This window comes from Acromyrmex echinatior, chromosome 15 (assembly GCF_024713525.1).
Source record: "Acromyrmex echinatior isolate Ae372 chromosome 15, ASM2471352v2, whole genome shotgun sequence".
Lineage (NCBI taxonomy): Eukaryota > Metazoa > Arthropoda > Insecta > Hymenoptera > Formicidae > Acromyrmex > Acromyrmex echinatior.
In genome coordinates this window covers 2,776,938-2,800,495 of record NC_141866.1, presented here as the reverse complement: position 1 = coordinate 2,800,495, position 23,558 = coordinate 2,776,938, and the positions used below count along the sequence as shown (strand labels likewise).

Genomic DNA, 23,558 nt, shown 5'->3' with positions numbered 1-23,558 from the left:
CTTACCAAGGGTACCATCCAGAGAAAAAGAATGCCTATCGTTCCTCCATGCCCACGAACATAAATCGCAGGTGGTGAGCCCATCGGTGGCGATGCTCTCTTCGGGTAGATAAGGTGGTCTAGGTGGCGGGGGTACAAAGCTTCCAATAACAGCCCACAAGGAATCGACGTCGTTGCCGACGCCGGTGTAATACAACAATTCTTCCTCGGCGACACCGGCGAACCAGTCCATATCGTTTACACTAGGATGGACTGTGTTCGTACTTGTCGTGGTTGAACCGGTGACCGTGACCTAAAAAATAATACAATTGGTCAATATAAATTCACATAATATCAAAGCATATTTAAAGACATACGAACTGTGTTTCTTACTCTTTCGATTTTAATTATAGAAAAATTATCTTTGACTAGACATAAAATTCTTGTAATTATACAATGCACGATATATTTTTATATATACGCAATTGGACATATATTTATGTTATAATCAATTATCTTACGTTTCTTTAATTTAAATAATAAAAATTTGAGAAATCATCTTTACGTAGATATTTTAATTTTATGAAAAAGTTTTTTTGTTTTTTAGTTATATTTAATAATATGTAATTTGGAAATTTCACAACGTTTTTAATCATATCCATTAATTAATTTTATAGGATAAATTTGAGCGCAATCTATTATTGCTAATAATTTATTAGATATAGTGTGTTTATATTGTGCTAGTCTATATGTCTTTCAATACGCTTTGACAGTCCCAAGTAAACACGACTAATGGAACCTCGCTATCTCTGCGTGAGTTGTGGCTAAAGAATCGAATGCATTCAGTTTGTCCTCTGGTACATGTTTCAGGAAATGGTGAGTCAAACAGATGTTAAAATTAAAAAGTGAGGAACAAAGTCGGCGCATTTCTGAACATTTTTCTTGCTTGGAACAGTGGGGAACACCGGATGAAGCGGGTCTTCGCAAAGAGATGTTCAGTGTCCTAACTCTTACGACAAACATTGAAAAACTGTATAGGCAGTAGTAAACAAACGCGCCTTCTTTCTTTTTCTCGCTCTTTTAAATCGCTTTCTGCGTCTCGTACAAAAATTTAATGAAGAGACTACAAACACATAGCAACTAGACGTCTATACGTTAATTAACGAAATAAATTATGTAAATCTAAATATACTCTCGAAAATTTTTGTCATATTGAATAAGTAAGAGATAACGAGAATTACAAACATATACAAGTTTCTTTATTTTGATATAAATATAAATTAATGAGAGGATTAGTTGTTTCACCTTTTCGGATAAATTATGTGGTATTTATCTAATCACTAATGGATAAAAAAGGAAGCGAATAAACTGAGATTTTTCGAAAGATGGAACAACTTAAAACTTATGTTGTCTGATAAGAATAAGTTTATTTCAATATAATGTACAGGGAACTTATATCATTTAACATATTTATTGATTCCAAAATATTTGAAGAGTATGTGTACATATTCTTTCCGTACATTTCTAAGTAATAAATATGCATCTGAGATCATAACGTAATCGCATGTGGTTAACATGAGATGATCAAGAAAAGATAATAATTTTGTAAGATAAAATTCCATCTTTCTTTATCGCCGTAAGATAAAGAATTTAATGGAAAATTTGTGAGTCGATATATAGCGAATCGTTATTCGTAAATTTTCCATGCTGATATTTTCGGTATCGTAATTATAATGATTGAAATACAAAAATATTGGAGAGATATTAGATGAACGTATGGCTTTCTTTTTTGTTTATTTGATTGATACCATAATTGCAGTATGTTTATTTAAAAATGTAGGTATTTCTTCGCGAATGGGGATCGCATGCAAGTTGGAATTAATGACTTTATCCATCCGTTGCCACGAGGCATTCCAACGTGTTTCATGTGAACCGCATATCAATCTAAAATGCGCAATCAGATATTCAAACGGAATGATACATTCGTGATTTTAGAGATTAGTATTAGAGATAAATGTAGTTCGTCAAGATAGAACGGAATATTGCCTTTAATGTGCTTTTATAAATTACTATGCATAAGCAACTTTCTTCTTAATGGAGTATACTAAAAGAGTTTTGTAAAAAAAATACAATGTTAAAATTAAAACTAATATATCTTAATCTTAATTTATACTTCTTTAATAAGAAAATTGTATTTATATAATAATTAGATGAAAATGAAGTATATCAATTGAATACAAAAAAATTTTAAGGAGATCCTAAAGTGATAGAATTATCAACATTACAAATTAAAAAGTAGTTTTTCGAATTGGTTGTACAAGTTGCAAAATCCTTTTATACAATTAAAATATGCATAAAAAGTACGAGAAAAGATTAAAAAATTATAATGATACTAAATATAATAATTTTTTTTTTTTCAAATCGATCATCTTGCACCTTTTTTTTGTATTTTAATAATCTCTTACATTTTACAATCTCTACATCACAGCCAATTCGGAGAACTTTCTAATCCGTAATATTGATAATCTATCACTTTAGGAACCTCTTAAATCTATCTGCAAAATATAACAACCGCTATTAAGTACGACGCATTAAAGATATCGAACGATTTTAGTGTTCGGTCGTCACGCTTTAAAGGATTAAAAAGATTGAAAAGCATAGAAACAATGCCCCGCGAAGCGTTCCTCTCCATTGAATTCCATCAGCTTCGGATCTGATCGAACGATCGAACGAAATAATCTCTCCATGAAGGGATCCATTTGAGTGCCCACAGATGGTTCTTCATATCCGATGTTCTCGTCACCGGTAGGTAGAAGGCCCAACGGTTTGCGTATCATCGACGGGATTGGGAGAGTCACTGTGTTTATTCTCCTCCCCGTTCTTTGTCATGGCTTTTCCACGGCGCGGCGGCAATGAAGATTCGACACTGCAGGCAGGATGCGTCCTTGTATCCCCACGGAAGGTGGGATGCTTTTGTGGCGTGCGGAGGAGGCTCGTGGTCGGGATTGCGGATAGGAACTCGGGTGAAGCACTGAGGCTCTCTGCTTGGCGCACAATAGCACGCATTGATCGGCTTAATTACCGTGATATCGGCGTAATTAAAGCCCCGTTGTGTTGGGACCCTTTCTACGAAGGTGTCGAAGTAACCCGTGACTCGACTCCTGGCGTCAGGATTCTCGCATTCTCTCCGTCTCTCTTTTCGATTCCTTCGTACGATTCTCGTCAAGGCCCCTCTGTCACTTCCCCGCGTTCCTCGGCAACGCTTTGTTAATAAGCCATTATCCGGCCGGCGACGCACCTTCGGCGGTTCGCGAGGCGCGCGTTCAATCGCGTGGTGCTTTTAAAGAAGCGCGGCTTGTAGAGGCCAGTCGTAGAGAAATTACAAAGGCAATCTTATTCGCGGCGTACGCGGAATCATCCAAGTAGAGTCAATTTTTCAAGTGAGCACATTTCCGCTCACTTGAGTGAATATATCGCAATTTGATATCGAGGAAAGAGATGAAAGATTAATACGCCCACATAATGATGAACGATATTGGAAAGAGCTTTGCCTTATATTTTTCTCTATATATTTATCTTTTCTCATAATTTTATACTTGATAACATTTTTACCAACACTCTGAAACCTGCAATTTTATCATATTTTCTAAAATATTAAATTTAAATCATTGTTATATTAATATAATTACTTTCAACTCTATTAATATGTATGTATGTTATTTAATATGCGTGACTTATATATTTTGATCATCCTGTACACTAAACAATATCTTGAGACAATTAAGAATCAGCAAACTGTCACGCGATTATCCTTTCCGGATTTCTAACGTAGCGTCATAAATTTTTTGTGTGATACTGCATTATCTGTGCGCATTTGCATCATTTGGATTCAAGGCCAAAATCAAAGTATCGTGTATTATCTTTCCAGATTGACTGTGAAAAGAAGAACCATAGCTGAAGACTGTAGTCAATCTCGACGTTGTGACCGCTTTAGATTTAAGGTTAGTGACACGAAAACCAGTTTACATTTCTGTTCGCGACATACAACGATATTCACGTTTACTAATTAGTTCGTTATATTGTACGATAATACTTCCTATATGACATGCACAATTTCACAAATATTTTATAAATATCCACGTCCGTATTAGCTAATTAAATATTAAAAAATAGGGTTGTTCCATTAATTTGCAACATTTGATGCATGACTTTAATAAGGACTGATTCAAAGTGTTAGCTATCTTCGAGTTATTACTTTCCGATCTCATCAGCTATGCTCGTTATATTCGAAGGAAACGTCTCATTATAATTACGAGGCGTTGGCGTTTACGAGCGAAAAGGGATGAAGCCTTATACTTGTTAATTTTAACATCCTGTTCAACTGCTCTGTCCTTTCTGGACAAGCGTGACTCAACCCTTTACAAGATTTGTGTCTAACGCGAATTTGTGCGTTACGTTTAAATATAAACATTGTCTTTGTCCATCATATATATTATCGAAATGATTTAAATATTTATTTGTGACCGATGAAAATATCCTTTTTTACTTGATTAAAATTATTGTCGTAAAATGAAATAAATAAACAACATAATAAATTGTTTGAAAATCAGGATAGATAAAATCAAAGTATTAAACATTAATAGATGTTACATAATTAGCATTTAAATGTTTGTATAAATATTACTCACAACGATTGAAACATAATTTTTACGCGAAATATAAGAAACGTCGAATTTAAAGGGTCGACATCCAGAATACGATAAAAATGATAGAGTCTGTCTCAAATTTCCATGTTAAAGTAGATCTAAGATTCTTCCGACATTTCGGTTGCGATTCACACCATTGTCTCTTATGGCTCCTTTCATGTCCCCTTACTAACATTCTTCGTCTGTCTTTCCATCGTCCTCGAATATATCTTAGAGCTCGCACCGCGGAATTCGCGCCCCGTTTCTATCGAACCGCCGCCGCCTCTCGACGTGTTTCGTCGGACCGCACGCATTTGCAATTCTGACACATTTGGCGGTGAAGTATAACACAGTGCACGCTATTCGCTGGTGAATCTGCTCTCCTCGAGACAAAGACAAAAGGAGAAGAATATCCCCATGAGCTACGTGGCGGGAACGTTGGAATATCAAATGATTCTTGGAAAGATCCTCCCTGGTCCATCTCACGTCCTCTCTTCGTCTTCGATCTCGTTCTCTCCGTCATTACTGACATTGTTTCGCGATCTTCGTGGCCTCCTTCGTGGTGAATTTTCGGTGCTTCTTGGCGCAAGGCGGGAGGACGTGTCCCATCATTCTCCTTTTACTCTTCCTTTCTCTCTCTTTTCCCTTCTCGCTAAGTTTGAGAGGTCGTTAAAGATGGGTTCGAGGTCCAGGACCGTATATAACGGATAATTGACAGCCGTGCCGGGGCCGCCGTTTGCTTTGCATGGACATTGAATTCGCGTGGATGGACGTACGACCGAAAGGAGACGAGAGGCGGTGCGACGTGAGGCTACGAAATTCGACCGACCGGTCGAACGGAACCGCGAGAGAGCATGAAACGTGACGTTCGGCCAGAGGAAGTGGAGGGCAAATGCTTGTGCTCGCTCAACGAACTCGTAAATTCTTCAATTTTGATGTTCGGAAAGGCACAAACGCGATCGTGACTTACGGTACTTTCTTCCTCGCGAGGGGCAATCTCATTTCGACTTAATCGCAGCCCGATATAGTGGTACTTTAGTAATTATCTGTACCTTATCGAAAAAAGATAAAAATCCTGTACCCCGATTCAGTAATTCTTAACTACATCGATACTGTTGTTGTTGCGTACATATTACATATGGTAAAAAAACTGCGCAACAACAACATATCGAACTGTTGTTAAGAGTTACAGAATCGGGATACTGGAATAAGAAATTAAAAATGTGAAACTGTGAAAAAATGTGATTCTTTTTCAAGAAAAATAATAGAAATTTTAAATTTGCGCAAGGTAAAAATAATTCGTATAAACTAAAAATATGTCTTTTCATACTTCCATCTTTTCTGTTATTTTATAAAGATAGCGAATCATTTCTTATTTGTACGATACATGAATGTAATCAATAGGAATTGGATTCAATTATGTAATCATAGTATTTATCTGAAGTGTCATGTATAGCATTTGCATATCGTATTTCTTTATTAAATAGTTGGAGTTCTGATAAAGCTAAATAAGACATAAAGTTACCGGTTTAATCGAGTTCTTTCTAAATCATATACGAAACTACTATAAAGTTACAGAACGAGTAATGGACACTTGCGAAACCGATGCCATACGCAATATACAATTTTGCAAAGAGTTATACGTTTTCAATGCACATGCATTGTTATTATCGGTGATTTAGCGAATATGCCTAACACGCCCGATAATTGAGAGGGCAATTTAAACGGACAGACAAATGCGACAAGATTATAAAGATCCGTTCCGCGTTGCGTATATACGCACTTTCGTATGTGCGAGGGGAAGCGAGGCGAGGCGAGGGTCGCGATACGTGAACGTGCGGTTACGCGAATCGCAAGTGGAGCGTTCGTAATGCCCGTGAAAGTATATGAAGTCTCTCTTTAAATTACGCCGCAAATTACCATCTCCCGCTGTTCGCCGTGCGCTGCGACCCCACGCGTGCCACGCAATAGCACGCAACACCCTCACGCATTAAGAGAGCTAATGAACTTCTCAGAGTATATTTCAGCTGACCGTACATTTTTCTTCGATGCGTTCCGCGTCGTTACGAAGACAACGGCGATGATGATTTTCACACCCGAGCGGCTTTTTATCGAACCGCCCGCAGTCGACACGTAGGAGTACTCGCGCGTGTATGCACGCACGCGCGAAGAATATTAACGCTCGTGATTACACCAGGACACGACGGACCTTTAATGCTTATCCTCCTCTCGCCAGTGAAATGCGATTTGCGAAGGCTCTTTAATCAAGTGACTTTATTATATGTTTGTGTCACTATATTTACCTTCTCCTAGTTATTCACGCACGAAATGCTAATATAAAACACGTATTATTACTTAGGAATTTAATAACTATACTTGATGCATGCTAAATTATTTAATTATCTACTCGCGACTGAAGTTATTCATTTGCTTAAAATAGAAGACAGATTTTTTCTTTTATTAATTATTTCTAATCTTATAAAGTGTATGGTTAAGCGCCTATAATATATCATTATGTTCATATTAATTAAAAGAAAATATTTTATCTCTTATCGTATGTTTCTTATAAACATTTTTGACTAACAATAAGTCTTTAACTTTCATAATTCCTTTTAATAATTTTTATATAATTGACATGTTTTCTTTTTTTCGGCGAGAGAGAGAGAGAGAGAGAGAGAGAGAGAGAGAGAGAGAGAAAGAGAGACTTGATGCGACAATATATTCAAACATAAGTATACTTTTATTGCAATTTTATTATTATGTATCAGTTATTATCCCGAGGAGATTAGATTTGAATGTCTGATGTCTGAAATTAATTTCTGGTTTTATGACTCGAGACAGATAAAACCATAATCAACGTCGAAATCTATTTCGTTCGCTTTCTTGCCTTGAAGAAAGGTTGAAGGGAACGAACAAAAATGACTTGTCAAAAGATACTTTAATCCTCCCTAAGAACCGGGTGATCGATCTAAAATGGCCAACAGGATCTACGGGTTCTGTTGACTTCTCGCAGGGACGTACTTGCGGTTTTCCGAACCTGTTTCTTCTAGTTTGTGCTTCTTCTTACCTTTCTTCTTCGTGGCGACTCGCGTTAAAATCTTGTTCTTATTTGGCTTGTATTAGTATTGGGGACGAGATAAAAATCCGGTGGCGGATTAGCCCTAGTAATAGCATCAATACTAAACCAGTTAGGACCAGCCTGATGTCATAATATTATGGTACGTGCTGATGTTAATGGCATCGTGTGACGCGAGAACTTCCTTTTCATAAACAATGTTAGTGTAGCTGAAAACCAAGTGTGGTGGTGAAGCAACAGTGTTAAATCGTCATAGACTTTCAATGCTCGTGATAGAAAAAAATATTTAAAAATAGAGATCTAAATAAAATTATTTGTTCTACAAATAAAATATTTATTGTGCTAACAAGGAGACAATTATTTCAATGAGAAAAGCAGGAATTAATTTTAATAAGGACAATAAGCTCGAATGTAGAAGAATGAAAGATATGAAGGCGCATGCGAATCTGCTGTCCCATTAATTTTCTGGGAGAGCGAGCACAGAACTTGCCGATAATGAGTTAACGTGGGATCGAGGATCTCGTTTATCTTCGTCTTTCGCTTCAAACTCTCTCGCGTGCATCCGCGATCGAACTTGATGAACGTTCTATGACTTATCTCTGTCCATCTGACCAAAGTCGATTGTAGAAGCAGAAATAGACAGGAGAGGAAACAACGACGCTGAACTGAATGAGGAAAAGATACCGAGCAGTATATAGTAGACACCACGACTACTTTGTCTGTCTGTACGCGTTGAATCATCCGGTCGGTTTCCTTTCACGAGTCGATGGCAGCCGTTCCCGCATCAAGGCCTGTGGTCTCCTCCAAGCAAGCATAATGACTCAATCCACGATCCACCTTGCCCTCACCCTCATCGTGACCACGAGGATCTCTCTCTCTTTCTCTCTTTCTCTTTCTCTTCCTCAACTTCTCCTCCTGCCGTACCATCCTATCTCTCTTTATCTTGTGAAGATTATACGTCCGTTCGTCTCTCGGCGAACCCGAAGACAAGAGATCTGTGGTTTTTCTCGTGACCGCCTGCTTTACACAGTTTCCTTTGCCGCTGTATTCTTTAAACTCCTTCCAACTACTCTTTATCTTTGTCTTCTTGTTCTTGTTCTTGTTCTTCTTCTTCTTCTTCTTCTTCTTCTTCTTCTTCTTCTTCTTCTCCGTTTTCTTTGTGATCGACCCTCACGGAGTAGACTTCAACGGCGTTAACTCGTGCTCGCGTGACGCTATGCTGTTTATAATGTTGGACGATCCCTCCTGTGATTATATCTCATGATCCTGAAGTCTGCTATGACGAGCTAGGACGATGGGGCGCAGACATTTTCAAATGACTAGTCCGAGTCCAGTAAGCGCGTAAGATCGGTGGCTGATTGACCATTGGCTATATTATCTGCGACAGGCGAGGTGAAACACGCTAAAAATTATCGGTTGCTCGAATTAAGAGATTAAACCGAAACACATTTAGCGGCGGAATATTTCGGAATTATACCATTTGCTTTGCCGAAGTCGGGTTGAGGAATACGCATCAGTCAGGGAACCCTGCTTCGAAGGGGGATTATGCGTCAGGCATGAATAAATGTATTCTTGAGTTATTCTACGATTTCGCTGAAAACGATAGAATTCCGCGGTACTGTGTGACAAATTGATTTACATACAAGCGCTTTTACTGGAATGTAAGGACGTATCGTATTCACTGGAACCGCGTAATTTTAATTTCCTGTACGGTATCTACCCGATTGGGAGATAGGATACAATATACACGTGCATGCGTACTGAGAGACGCGGTGTTTATCATGTGGAGGTTAAGGTCGGCAGTATATCCCTAGCTAGGAGTGGCGATCCAACGATCTGCGTTGTAGCATCCGAGTAACGATTACCATACGGGATCGCAATCGTACCCGAGATGCGCGCGAGATTGCTACCGAGTTGCAAATAATTGCGGCTTGGAATAGACACTGCAGAGTTTAGATATTCATATTCAGAATAGATACTTTGATAATATTTAGATGTATTATCACTAGCCTTGGCGAAAATAAAAATCGGAGCGTAAGTCGAAGAGTAAGGGAAGAGTAACAGAAGTGTAAACGCCTCTCCTATTACATTCGACTTACGCTTCGATTTTTATTTTTACCAGGGAAGATATTAGAAAAGTACTAGTTAACGATATCCGTTGTATCGGATTAAATCGAGGAGAAGCAATTCACCTGGAGCGAAAAGCTTAGATGCATTGATATATCACATTATCTTCATACCTTGTAATTACTACCAATACATAAGAGCACTTCTAGAAAATTTCTATTCGCATACATAATTGAATATATTGTATCGATTTTTCGAAAATTGTGCGTGTCCAATCTTTGAGAAGCCTCTTCCTCTTCAGATAATTTAATATTTGTCGCACACATAAGAATGCATTCAATTGGCACAATGGCCGCTTAATTGACCGTAGGATATTGAAGCCGCGGACAAACACCATCTCGTGCAGGTGGTTGGTTCTCTATCATCGTCGGAAATTGTGGTGTTCGAAGTTGACAGTGAACCGCTCCGAATGACTCTGCACTCTTGCGTCAAAGAATGAAGTCCTGAACCGAACCAAGCGCCAGCTTTTAGGGTTGCGCGCAGGACATTACGGCAATGTTCCGCACCAGGTGTTGTATTGGAATTTGATAATAGAATTATCCTTTGTTTTGTTTTCGAATTTATCATGTAATTTCATTTATTATTATTCTTATTTCTCCTGCAATGACTTCGTCTGCTATACGAGAATTTGAAATTCGTAACTAAATATTTACAGTTAATATTGATTACTATCTATAAAAGTTTATGAGAAATTTTCGGTTACAGTTTTACATGATAAAATTGATTTTATTGATTAAATGGTAAAATAACAAAATTTATTTTAATAGTGCCATTCGCGGCGCGTACTTTAATATTATAAAATAATTTTTGTTCTCGCTCGTTTGTGCTCTGTACCGTTTCGTAATCACGTGCACGCATGTGGAACGATGCAACGATTCGCATTTCCGAGGTTATAATGCCGGTTGGGGAGCGAGCCAGCGCAGAAGAATGCTTAAAGACATCTTTATTCCATTCGGTGCGCGATAAGAATGGTCCAGCCTATTATTATGATTTCAATGCTGCGGACCGCCGATGCAAATCGCGATCGTGCAACGTTCTCCTATCGGCACCACCGATCGGCACGGTGATTGATTCTTTGGTATTCATGCGGATCGATGTGGCACGCGATATCATCATCGTCATGGTGAAACCGCCGTTCTTGTAAGAGAGACAGTGTGAGAGAAAGAGCAATGACTCACGCATATACATATTTGAGATACGGTGTATATTTGTCTAATGTATATACAACGTCGCGGTGTTCGATCATTTTAGTTTCCGGCGAGTCGCAATCGACGGCTACAACCGGTTCAAAGCTACCGATATACTACCGGCCGCAGTCGACCGGATAGTTTTGAGTCTGCCCTTCGACGGCGAAGTTAGCCGAGCGAAACGTCATTTTTCAAGCGGTCGGATTTCTCTTGAGGATCGCCGGCGTGGTAGCGGTCGGTTGGTTCTGTTCGCATCGCGTTGGTTAAATGGAGAAATTGATTCATGAAATATGGGATCAATGCGCGTGGAACATTTAGCACCGCGTTTGCGGTCTTAATCAAAAGTTGCGCAACTCTTATCCGTGCAGGTTCGCAAGTGATAAATAATAACGTTGGTCGTGACTGTCATTACTTTCGCTATCTGCAATTGATTCCTAACGTATGTTCTTTTAAAATCCCCAGAGGAAACATTATATATTATGTATTCTTAATTCTACACGGAAAGAATGATTTTGCTAAAGTATTTTAAATTATGTTGCTGAAGTATCTAAACATTTAAATACACTAAAAAAAAAATTTACCAAAGTTATTAAATATTTGATTGAATAATATTAACGAGATATTTATTTACAGTAAATAAACAGTTATTTAAATAGGAAAATTATACTTAAATTAAATAAATTTACATTTAGTAAATATTTCATTAGTACTATTCAAATAAATATTTAATAAAATTCAGTAAATTTTTTTCCAGTGTAGATACAGATCTGAAAATAATATTACTCAAACTGGTTGCTGGAATGTCAAAAGTTCTTGTAGCATTGCTCATCATGTTTGAGTTTCTTACATAATTATTTTAATTATCCAGCAAAATTATTTTCAGATCTGTATCTATCTAAATTTTTACATACCTCAGCATCATTCTTTCCGTGTGAAGTCATTTAATTAATTAATACAATGGAATTTTTAGATTTCTCTAAATACTTTATACATATATGAAAAAAAATCTTTTTATCAGAAACAATATTTATTTCATATTAATAATGCTTAGATAAAAACGGCATCTAACGATAAAATAACAGACACAATTTCTATATTTTCTGTTTTATTTAATAAATACAGGTCAAAGAACAGAGCAAAAAAAAGTCGAATAGCGATACGAAAGTGTGATACGTGAGGATTAAGAATTATCACTTAGTTTATCGAATTGGACTTCGGTTGTGAACCGTTTACAAGCAACCATGTCGCCATGAGGATTAACCTGCGAACACGAGCGTTATGGACTTCCAGGCGAACTTTTATAAACTCACTCGCACTGGCCGTATCTCCACGCGATCGTCGTTAGAGTCCCCTCGAGCGCTGCGTTTACATGTGCATGCGAAAACTTTCGAGATCCGGTTTCCCGACGCTCGATCTGGCGAACCACCTTCTCGCCGCAGCCTGTTTTGTACGACGATGTCGGTGTCAGCTTAATAATGTCCCCAACGCGAAACCGTAACTTTGTGCGTCGGGTACCGGATAAGAACGAGGTACATTGGGCCTACGGTGTACGCGGTCGCGTCGGAAAGCGAGGAAGAAGCAGGGAAGATCTTGAGCTGCGAACGAGGGAAAGAGGAACCTGTTATTTCGACGGGTACGAAGCCGAGGCGAGATTATACGCTGTCACACACCGTTCGTCGCGCGGCTCTTTTCGGGCCCGCGGATCCTCTCCGGCCGCGGTCGGCTTGGGCTTTCTCCTCCGATCTCTGGCCCTCGCTCGTTTAAGAAACGCGTGAGCTCGCTCACATAGCCGAATATCCGACATCCAGACGTCTTATTCGCGCGCGAAATTATCATTGTCTGTTGATTTGCGTTTTCGTGCTCATCACTTGGCTCGTTCATGATGACTGGATGCCATCTGAATTTCCGTGTCTGGAATAACCATCATAAGTTGCCAAATAATACGTACGTTAACTTAAGTGTCTGCTGTAATGCTACGAATTCAACAAATTACAGGGTAGCGAGTATCAAATTTTTTAGAATTTTAAACTGAAGATTATTTAATCTTGCCGGAAATTATGTGGTGTTCATACTTTGGGATATAAAAACTGTCCAGAATACATTTACTTTTTTTGCATCTGTCTTAAAAAATTAAAGATACAATATATTTTTGAAGATATACATATTATTTACATGTACTGTATAATATATGAATAGCATGTATTTAATAATTTGTAAAAATAATCCTCTCTTAAATAATTTCCAGTTAATTGATACATGGAATTTCTTAGCAAATTGTTTTTCTGATTTTGAGATACAACTAATTGTATTTAACTGACAGTTTTAAAAACGATCGCTTATTAATTTAATTACATAGATAAGTATTAATCACGTCAGACGAGCAATAATTGTTTTGCTTATTATCTTCTCCGATACGTCTTGAGAAAGATTCAAACGCGAACACCTGGCGCCTTATCCGCTACGTTTAATCCACGTGATTATCATCGTTGGCTGGTTGGCATCCGATGATCGCGCATCATGTGAGAGCGTATCTCTACCGGCTGGCAATTCACATTCTGAAACCTGATAGACAGGCAGTATCCAAAGAATTGAACGCGGAAGATAGCAAGGAAAGTTTGCGACTTAGATGACCATCGACAGATCCGTTGATCGATTAACACGAAGTGAAAATCGTGTGTAAAAAATCCTTATGATTAATGGAAAACTATATAAAAATAATTAAGCGTCTTTCTGTCACTTTATAAATCGGAAAAAACCGAGTTTGCTGAAGTATCAAAAAATTTAGATAGATACAGATTTAATATTAATTTTGTTGGATTATATCAAAATAATTATTAAAAACAGAACAAGTCATTATGATATCAAAATGAGTCTAAAATGATCATTAAAAGTCATTTTCCAATCATTTTCGATTCATTTTAATGTCATTTTGACGTTATCGTGATTTAATGTTCTACTTGAATTCTTTATATATATAGGAAAGTCATAACTAGTAATGCTGCAAAAGATTTTAATATTCTAACAACCAGCTTAAATAGCTAACAAAATTATTTTTAGATCTATATCTAGTTAAATTTTTTAATATTTCAGCAAATCTGTTTTTTCTGTGTATCTTTACGTTTATTAGCAAATTAATTAATAAGCAATAACAGATAAATACTGACAATAACACTTGTGTATTTTTATATAAATATTTTTATAATGATTTTCAGAACATTATAAACATCACGATACAATCGACGTTTGGTTTATTTTATATGAAAGTTGTATTTATCTGCTAATCAAAGAGGAATAATTGTGAGACATTATCGCGTTTAAATGATGACGAGACAAGAATGAATGGGTATTGATAAACTTGCAAGGAAAGTATTACGCGTAACATGTGCGTGAATATACCGAATGAAATGCACATTTTTCGCGCTTCATTCTTCCCGGTGAAGATTGCAAAATCGTGCCCTTCCCACTTCCTGTTTCGCTTCATCGCGGATATGGTTATAGCACTCTACCATTCACTTATTTCAAATCTTCACGATCAGCAATCACGATTCATTACTCATAAATGTATGTTAGAAAATCCACTGGGAAGGGAAGAAAGAGGTGTTAGGTTGATTTACATAACGATACATGCTACTTCCGTTGTGATTATGGAAACTGTGCGTATTCATCGAATTTTACAAGAATTTTCATTTAATTATTTGACGTACATTTTTTAATTGTATAATTATTTCACAATAAGATTTGATATTCTTCCATCTTAATTTGATATCTTTATGATTTAAATGATGGAATATTATTTTACACACATTATGACATGGGTATTATGTCTTTGCTGTTCGTTTCCGGAATATTATAATGGCCATTATTTTCATGAACATATTGGCTACCGCGGTGTTTTATATCGAAATAGATGAATAGATATGGCTGAATAGACAAGCCAAACTTATCCGGTTTCGAATGTCTTATATGTATTATATTTTCTTTTCCGTATAGGTACTTTCGTGTTTGATCAAGATTAGAACGGTCATCAAGCCTCCATACTCCTTGGAATATTTTTTCCTCCTCTTAATAAGGCCGTCTCTCTATAAACCTGTCTGAAAAATGATCACATTAACAGGGACACGGCTCGTTTTCCGTGGACCTAAATTTCACTCCCCGAATACACTGTCGTCGAATCTGGTTTTACAAACAGTCACTTGTGATAAATATTAAAGTATTTCTACATTCCGTGTCATTATAAGTCGTTTAAGTAATATTAAATTTCAAGTATTATATATAAAAAATTCTCGGATTTTAGTCGCAATAATTAGGAGAAATATGCAATTTTTTTTATAAACCTTATTTATTTAGGGACCATTTTACATTACAAGCTTGATTTTATTGTCGATAACAAGGCTTAAGTATACAAAGTAACGTAATCGTTTTATGCATGTTTGTATCAGCATCATTTTTTTCTAAGCGTCGCGAGGAAAAAATTCAGATGCACCGTCGGTGCGTCCTACGTTTCTCTCGTATGTAAAATCTGATTGTTTCTGGCGGGGCGTCGAGTTTGGACGAAGTGTGGGCGAATGAAGGAAAGGGAAAGAGCAGGACTTGGAGGGAAGAAATGTCAGCTCATAAATAGATGAGCTGTCGGAACGCCGGGATTACGTATGACGGGACATGAGATCGGCGGCGGCGAGATGATATCTGGTGCGGGTAAAGGTCTACGGTGATAAATCGGTGGGCCCTCTGTCAGGTGGAGGCGCGGGAGTTGGACTATGCCGAACCAAAGCTGCCTCGGAGCTTCCAACCGTGCGCGATTCCTTTTGTCTCGTCGTTGCCGGAGATAAAGGGAATCGATCAAACCGTTACGAATTTCGCCACCGTGGAACGCGCTGCGGACGTGCGTCTTCGCGCGAGATGGTCGTCCTGGAGCATTCCTTGATAGTAATCGACAGATTGATCGATCGATAACGGCATGCTGATCACTCCATACAGATAACATATTATGTACGAGCGTTACGATAGTATAATTATTAGATTTTCAGATAAATATTCTATGCTGATTAAGATGCCACTTGTTTTTACGAAAGAAAGTAACGATAAGATTTATGTATACTTATATATAAGTTGCGTGCAAAATATTATTAGCTACAGCTAAAGACTCGTCCTTACTGAAGCTAATAGTGCGGATTGACATACTGATTTCTTCTTTATTTTTACAAAAATAGAAGAAGAAGCAGCCATATGTTAAATGTTGACCTGCACGATCAACTTCAGTAGGAACGAACCTTAAGAAAGAACTAATACGTCGTTTCCTCTTACATCTCTCCATATGATTCCGTTTAACGTAGACTTCGTTTTTTCGTCGGTATCTTTTTTCTTTTCCGACTATTTGTCACTTTGTGTTTTGAAAACGCTTCGCGATCATTTGCTTTCGAGCTCGCTCGGTCGTTGACAAGCTTAGGGGATGCTCTCTTTTCGTTTCTACTTTTTTTTTGTGGCGGTGCCCTGTACGGGCAACTCTGAAAGCCGTATCTTCGATGGCTGATCCAAAGGGATTGGACGTTTGTCAGGGAAGGAACGGACAATATAAGAAGCCCTGGCTATAACATCAGAATTCTCATAATCCCCCAAAGAGAAGGCCGGCGCTGTGCGAAGAGACACGATGTTTTAATCCGTAAACACGTCGTTTGGCCAACGACAACGAGAATGACGACAACGGCCGACGATCGAATCTCGTCGGCATTTTTAACAACGGTAATCTCTCGCCTTCGGCTTCACGCACACGTTGGTTGGCCGGTAGCAACCCTATGAACACTTTAGATATTTCATAACGCGTACGCGTTAGGGTGATCTCATTCGTTGCGGTCGCCATCGAAATTCTGAAACGGAGATTTAGCTCGAATTCACCAGATCCGAGAGAGGAAGAGAAAGAACGAGAGAGAGAGAGAGAGAGAACAACGTTGGACAGGCTCCCGAAATTAATGGAAGGATTAAGAAGCGCGCTTCGTGGTAATATCCGGGCTCAGCAAAAAAAAAGTAGCGATTCTCACACGTTTACCTCGGTAAATCCGTTTTATAATTAATCGCAAATTAAACCCAGGCACAATTACTGTCGCGCGAACGATTATTCGAATGCGTTCTCGCACGAACACAGCACAATTGCAGTAGCGCGAATGCAATCAGCCGGTTACTTCATCACGCGTTTCTCCTTCTGCATCGTGCGATCGTATCGCACCCGCATTAAGATCCAGTAATACTCGATTCGGTAAGATCGGATTAAGAAAATCTAGATGGTCGGCAGGTGCCTGATCCAGCAATTACCAGATGATCTCTCTCGAAAAAACAACACGCAGTCACATGAGAACGTTGAGAAAAACGTTGCATAATACCATTTGTTTGTGAGATACGGCACTCAGATATTTAATTGGTGCACTCGTGTAGCATGTAGTTGACTGCACTAACATCCGTCTACCTTTCTTTCCACCTGATCTCGTAGCGAGATAATACGACTAGTTTATGAGCGGTAAGAAAGTCACGTGATAACGAGAGATCTGCGCGATTCAAGCATTTAGAACAGCACTGTGCAGTGTGCGCGATTTACGTATACGGCGGGAGATCGTGAGGGAATAATTATCCGAAATTATTCACATGGAAACGCTCACCGCGCTAGTTGTCTTTACACAGACCAAATAAAAGCGCGCACCCTCTTCCGTTTCTGTTAAGTTCCGATTTCAGATAAAAGAAAACAACTCGCGCACACCCATCGTCGATTCTATCAGTCGGTCGGCTCGTGTGTGCCCGATCATGGTAAAGCAAACACACGTATCGTCTACCAGGGTGTACCGATGCATCGCAGGAAGAAAGGAAGAAGATTGGTAGTACTCGCAGCCTGGCAGGGTATAAAGGTTAATGAGCGCGCAGGCGCAACCTATTATTTCAGCCCGTTGGGTTTCTACGTCCCTCTCGCGTCCCTTATGCGTTAGTAATCCCCCTGTTACCCTCCTGATTCTCTTGATCCTTGTCCATCTTCTCGGACTGAACGCGTTGCCGGTCTTCCTCTCGCCAAAATCGGACCGCCGGCGGTACGAGGGCGGGGGTGGGGGAGGGAGAGGGGGAGGGGAGGGAGAGGAAAAGGAAAAGGAAGAAAGCAGAGGAGGTAGGTCGCGCGAAGAGGACGGAGGAAGAACAAAGTGTAGTGCGAGAGGAAGACAGTGCGCGAGGGAGGCAGGAGGGAGCGCAAAGGTTCTCAAGAGAAGGGAGAAGTGGCAGACCTTGAGCTGCCACGAAGCTCTAGACGTCTTCATCCTGCCTCAAGCTGTGCTCGAAGAGAGAAGTCTGCCGGTACGCTGTTCACCTCGACCGCGTGCACACGCGCGCACCGCATGGACAGGGGGTTTCGCGAAATCCTTTAAATTCGTACGTAACGCGGGCCCGTTGTGCTCGAAGGACGCCGGCTTCGATTGGCGGCAGGCTCGCCGACTGCCGGCGGCATCGCTGAGAAATTCGAGAAATCGAACTCCGTCTACTATGCTCGCACGATCTCTCGCACGTTCTCACGTAAAATCCCATCCGCGAATATTTCGCTTCCGAGAATTTCCAACGAATATAATTTTCTCTTCACCGCTCTTACATGCATCAGTAAATGATTGCTGAATTTCACGATTTGTGTTACGATTAATGTTACTTTTTTTAACAATTCTGAATTGTATATTTTCAACATATAGTTGATAATAAAAATATATACTTCAATGAGTAAATAAATAAAAAGTAAAAACGGAAGACGATAATATTTCCTAAGCAGAAAAATTATTTAATAATATTCTTTAACTAGTTATTTTCACCACTAGTTGTTCTGTCGTTTCACATTTTGCATAAATTTTCATCAATCATTGGCCGAAGATCAACACTATAAGATAATTGCATTATCGGCGATAGTTTTTCATGATACCGATTACTTGCACGTACTTTTCTAATATTCCGTGACATGCACTGTTTACTAATAAGAAACTAGCATTAGATATGTTAAATCTTTCATGTTAGCGTCTTTCAAAATGCAAACTTGCGGTAATCACTATGATTTGTTGAGAATTATTTGTTTATAAAATTCTTATGAAACTTCAAATATGAACACGTCACGCAGATAAGATTATATTGATGGATTTGAAATTCCTGTACAATCTTATGTAAAAGTTTACCTGGTTTATATTTATCTATGATAAATTTTATCATAATAATTATTTTTAGTATCGATTATGAAGTGATAAAGTTCGTATCTCTCGAAAAAAAATTTGTACAATCATTCCGGCGTGGAAGCATACATTTTTACATTCGACACGGACTACGCATCCAAAATTAAGCGATGACGATCGCTATTATGCGTCGTCACGATTTCGCTGCATTCTCGGTGCAGTTTTTCGCTTCTCCGTCGCGTTGTTGACTTTTCCCGATAGCTCTACATTCGTCACACTAGCGACCCTCTGCCTCCTGTTTGTCATCGCTATAATACGGATCCTTTTCTTCCTGTTTGTCACCGAGTACATGTTCAACGTCCGGCAATCCGAGAAGGGCGTGTACCGTTCCCAGCAAGAATGTATCGCGTGCATGTAGAACGTCCCTCAAAAACGACCGATTCCAGTAGTCGTTTTCGCAAAACAATCTCGATACTAGTAATTACGAACCATGCGCGACTTATTACGATCAGAAAAAAGTAATTTGCTTCGTAAGCATGGATGTCATCAGGAGAGAAATGCACTTGTATTTCTGGGTTTTCGAGATAGGAGAAGAAACTTCAATTAAGAAACATCGTTTTACTAAACTGATCATAATTCAATGGCATCTCTTGAATGTTTGTAAATGGACGTTGTATTGAAGGATGATATCTTGTTTTGTGCGAAGAATCTGTCTGAGGAGAGAATGCACATTACGTTTCTGGGCTTTCGAGGTAAAAGAAGAAATATTAAAATTTAAATAAGAAATTATTTTAAACTAATCGTAATTCAATGCTTGTGTATTTTTTATAAATAGATATTATATATAAAATATAGAAAGATGCTATCTTGTTTTACGTGAAGAATCAGTTTAACAGGAAACACGTGTTTAACATTTTCGAAATTATTGTCGTCTCGTATACTATTATGTTGCTCACGAAGCAAGACATTGGGCGACGAGCGTGGACCGCGACGGCTCGTCGACGTTACAAAAGATCGAGCCATGGTAGGTCAACTGCGAGAGCGGATTCTCGTCTTTCACCCTGCGTGTGCACACGCGTGTACACTGTACACACACGCAAGTATAGCTCAAGCCGCGTGCTCTCTTTTTTTCTCCTCTCTCCGTTCCGTAGGTCGCAGATCAGGTCGGGGCCCTTTGTGAGTCCGATATACGTCACACGACGTGGTCCGTCGGATGGGATGTGGCGGTGTCGGAAGAGGGTGAGATTTAATGCTCCTCTCCTTCTCCCTGCCTATAACACGCGTTCCCCTCCTATCGTTCTTCTCTCCTTTTGCTCGCTTCGCGCATCTCTCTGCACACTCACTACACGTATCGTGCTGCTCTCTCGCTCCGATTCGCTTTTGTGGCAACCGTTAAATTGGCTCTTCGGGGTATGCATCTGTCGCTAATACCCGAAGCGAACTCACCGACCATGGACCGGCACTTCCATGCTCTGTGGTTTCACCACGGAGACGATATTCAGTGGTGTCAAAGGTCGGTGATACTAATTGTTATAATGTCCAACTCCTGTTATAATATCGCGTCATTGTTTACTTATTGGTACAATTAATATAATTCTTTAGGTTAAATTTAAATTTAAATTCCTCGATTCTATTCGTGAAATGCCAATTTGTTAGAATTTATAATTACATAGTGATTATGATTACATAGTGATGCGAATCTTTAGATCAGCATAATATTATTTTCATGTAATACACGATATCATAGTTTTTATCGTATGAAAAACTTCATGTCATATGTAATCAGCGTTAATTAACATTTTCCGCTTTGCTTGTCAACGACTCGTATATCAGTTGCGTGCAAGGTTTTACATTTCGCGCCACTCGAAAACGTCGGTACGTCGGGCAAAAGAAGGGAAAGACTAATTAGTCGTCCGGAGTACGGCAGCCGAGATTTAATTACAGACGAGCAGACCGAAAGCAGCCGAAGTCAGTGGTCCGTGGCGACGCATCCGGTGCTCCTCGTACACGAGCGATTCGAATGTATGTAAATCATTGCGCGCGCGCGTAATCTCGCGGACGATTTTTCTTCTTATCGCGTTCGAAGGAGCTGCTCCACATTGTGTATTCAACGGGGTGGAACTGACGACGGCGGCGCTCGGGACGCGCTTCTCCGCGGAGTAACCGTCGCGATTTTGCTATTTAATTAACCGGCCGAATATCAATGGTAGGCATCTTAATTCCTCGGTACGTACGCGGAGTCACGCGGAGCCAAAACACGGAGCTGAAAGTCAGTAGCTTGTAGCGCCAACCGCAGGCGCTATCACGATCGAGTCCCTTTTCTTTTTTCTAGAGTCCATCTCCCGACTCATCGCGATGATTCTCCTCACGATCGTATAGCAATCATCGTTATCTCAATCTCGTTTCCACGCATGGAAACCTTTCTCTATTAAGTCCGCATTGCGGGTGAGAGGGCAGTGCGGCCGCTGGTACGTAAAATCATCGGATAAATTACGCTCATCGCTATCCGCGATGCGTGAGCACCGGAACCTGTCGTACAACACGAGCGTCTTCGTTTTTCCCCGATTTCACAGAGATTACAATCTTTCCGTCACATCCTCTGCCGCCAAGTCGAACCACAGTGACACCGAATCACAGTGGAATCATTGATCGAGTCTCATTAGGGTTTAGTAATTATAGATTCATCAGAAGCGTTTGGTTTTTACATAACGAGATACTGTACTCTAGCAAGATCATGGCGATATATCACAGTTTTAATCATTCTCCCCTTGTCTCGATATCAATAAAAGATAAACAAATGTAGAAATCATCCTGAATGATTCCGAGTTGCCTTGGGATTACTTCTTTGCTTCTTTTACTGTGGCTCGGGTATCTATTTCTGTACAGGTCAGCTAATTTACTGCACTTCTCATTACAGTATAAAACGAATGGATAGCTGGATTTTTATTTTTATTAGATAGATTTCAGAATTTATCAGGTAGATTTCAAAATAATTTTATTAGATTTAGATCAATATTAATATCTCCTTTTTTTTTCAAAGTCTGGAATAAATCGATTTACAAAGAATGTGATTTTTATCGTTTATAGATAAAAGTTTATTTTGTTTTTATATATGATAACTAAGGTCAGGATTAACAATATTTGTATTTTTGTGGATAAAATTATGATTGAAGTAGATATTTATACACAGACAGGGTTTTTACTGAAAAATTGAAAAATTTAGCTAGATACACATCTATCAAAATTTTGTTTAGACTATTAAAATAATTATGTAGGATATTCAACTATAGAATATTAAAATTTTTTACAGCAAATTTTTGTTGTTGATGTTCGTGCTTGAGATTCTAACGTAATTATTTTCACATACAGATCTGTACTTAGCTAAATTTTTAGATTCTTCAGTAAAATGATTTTTTTCATTTAACACCTAAATTTAATTTGGAATACATTTTTATTTGGCTATAATAGATTTTAGATGATTACTAATCTCTTTGTTTCTACAATATGCCTTATAAGAATTTCGAGTTCTTTTTGCGCAATCGGTGACGAAAGCGTTGGTCCCAAATTTTCTGCAGAGTGTTTCGCGATCCAAGATCGAATATGCGATCGAGTGTGTAAGTGCGAGAGCAGGCCACCAGCAGAGCTTGGACCACCTCGACCGTCAGTGCAGTCGGGGTATAACCGTTTTCTCTCCTTCTTTTTCTCTCTCTCTCTCTCTCTCTCTCTCTCTCTCTCTTTGCCTCTCCCTCCCTTTGAGCGTTCTCTCTCTCTTACGGCATCTCCCATCTCAGACCGACGCCACGATCAAAAAGAGAAGCTGAGACCGGGCCAGGACCGCCGCGGAAAGAATGCGTGGGCTGGACATAATGATTTGGACTTTGTCGGCCGGTGGCACGGACGACGAGCGTTCGTGAAACTAGATTAGGATGCGATTATAAATATTCAACGCTTTAAGAATGGCCATACTCGTATAGGATGACAATACGTTCTTTTGAACAGAATAACGTTAAACAATATTTGTAAAATTAATTTGTCTAATTAATTACTAGGCTCCTAGTCTCTCTCTATTTTATATTTATTTTATATATCTTTTATCTTTAAGGAAAAATGGGTTTTTAAGTCGGATAATTAAAAAATGTCTGTAAATATACAGTTATGAATATGATCGTGTTCTCCGTATATGAATCTCAAGGAATCCGGAATAATTTAATTACTCAATTAAATAACTTCAGGTAATATCGAGTTCGTGTGGTTGGCGTCGATAATTTACGCCAAATGACTTCATACGAGCTTGCCAGTCTCTCTGTGAGACGCGAGAAAATCAAGTTCTT

The 23,558-nt window shown here is 38.9% G+C and overlaps 2 protein-coding genes across 5 annotated transcripts in view; one reads left to right on the top strand and one right to left on the bottom strand.

The window, feature by feature from the left end:
* Nucleotides 1–23,558, top strand: part of LOC105152920 (L-lactate dehydrogenase) — a 171,818-nt gene that overhangs the window by 43,522 nt on the left and 104,738 nt on the right. For 3 of the 4 annotated variants that reach the window (XM_087413708.1, XM_087413709.1, XM_087413706.1), the window contains exon 3: nucleotides 3,907–3,979. The exons of the other annotated variant lie outside the window; for it this stretch is intronic. Coding sequence is in view for 1 of the 3 variants with exons in the window: in XM_087413709.1 (XP_087269835.1) it covers nucleotides 3,907–3,979 (73 nt within the window). In the remaining 2 variants the exon portion in view is untranslated. The remainder of the gene's footprint in view (nucleotides 1–3,906; nucleotides 3,980–23,558) is intronic. 4 annotated transcript variants of the gene reach the window in all.
* The window catches only part of LOC105152913 (uncharacterized), an 86,342-nt gene that overhangs the window by 42,117 nt on the left and 20,667 nt on the right, over nucleotides 1–23,558 (bottom strand). Inside the window, exon 2 of the mRNA XM_011067464.2 lies at nucleotides 6–291. Coding sequence (XP_011065766.1) covers nucleotides 6–291 — 286 coding nt within the window. The remainder of the gene's footprint in view (nucleotides 1–5; nucleotides 292–23,558) is intronic.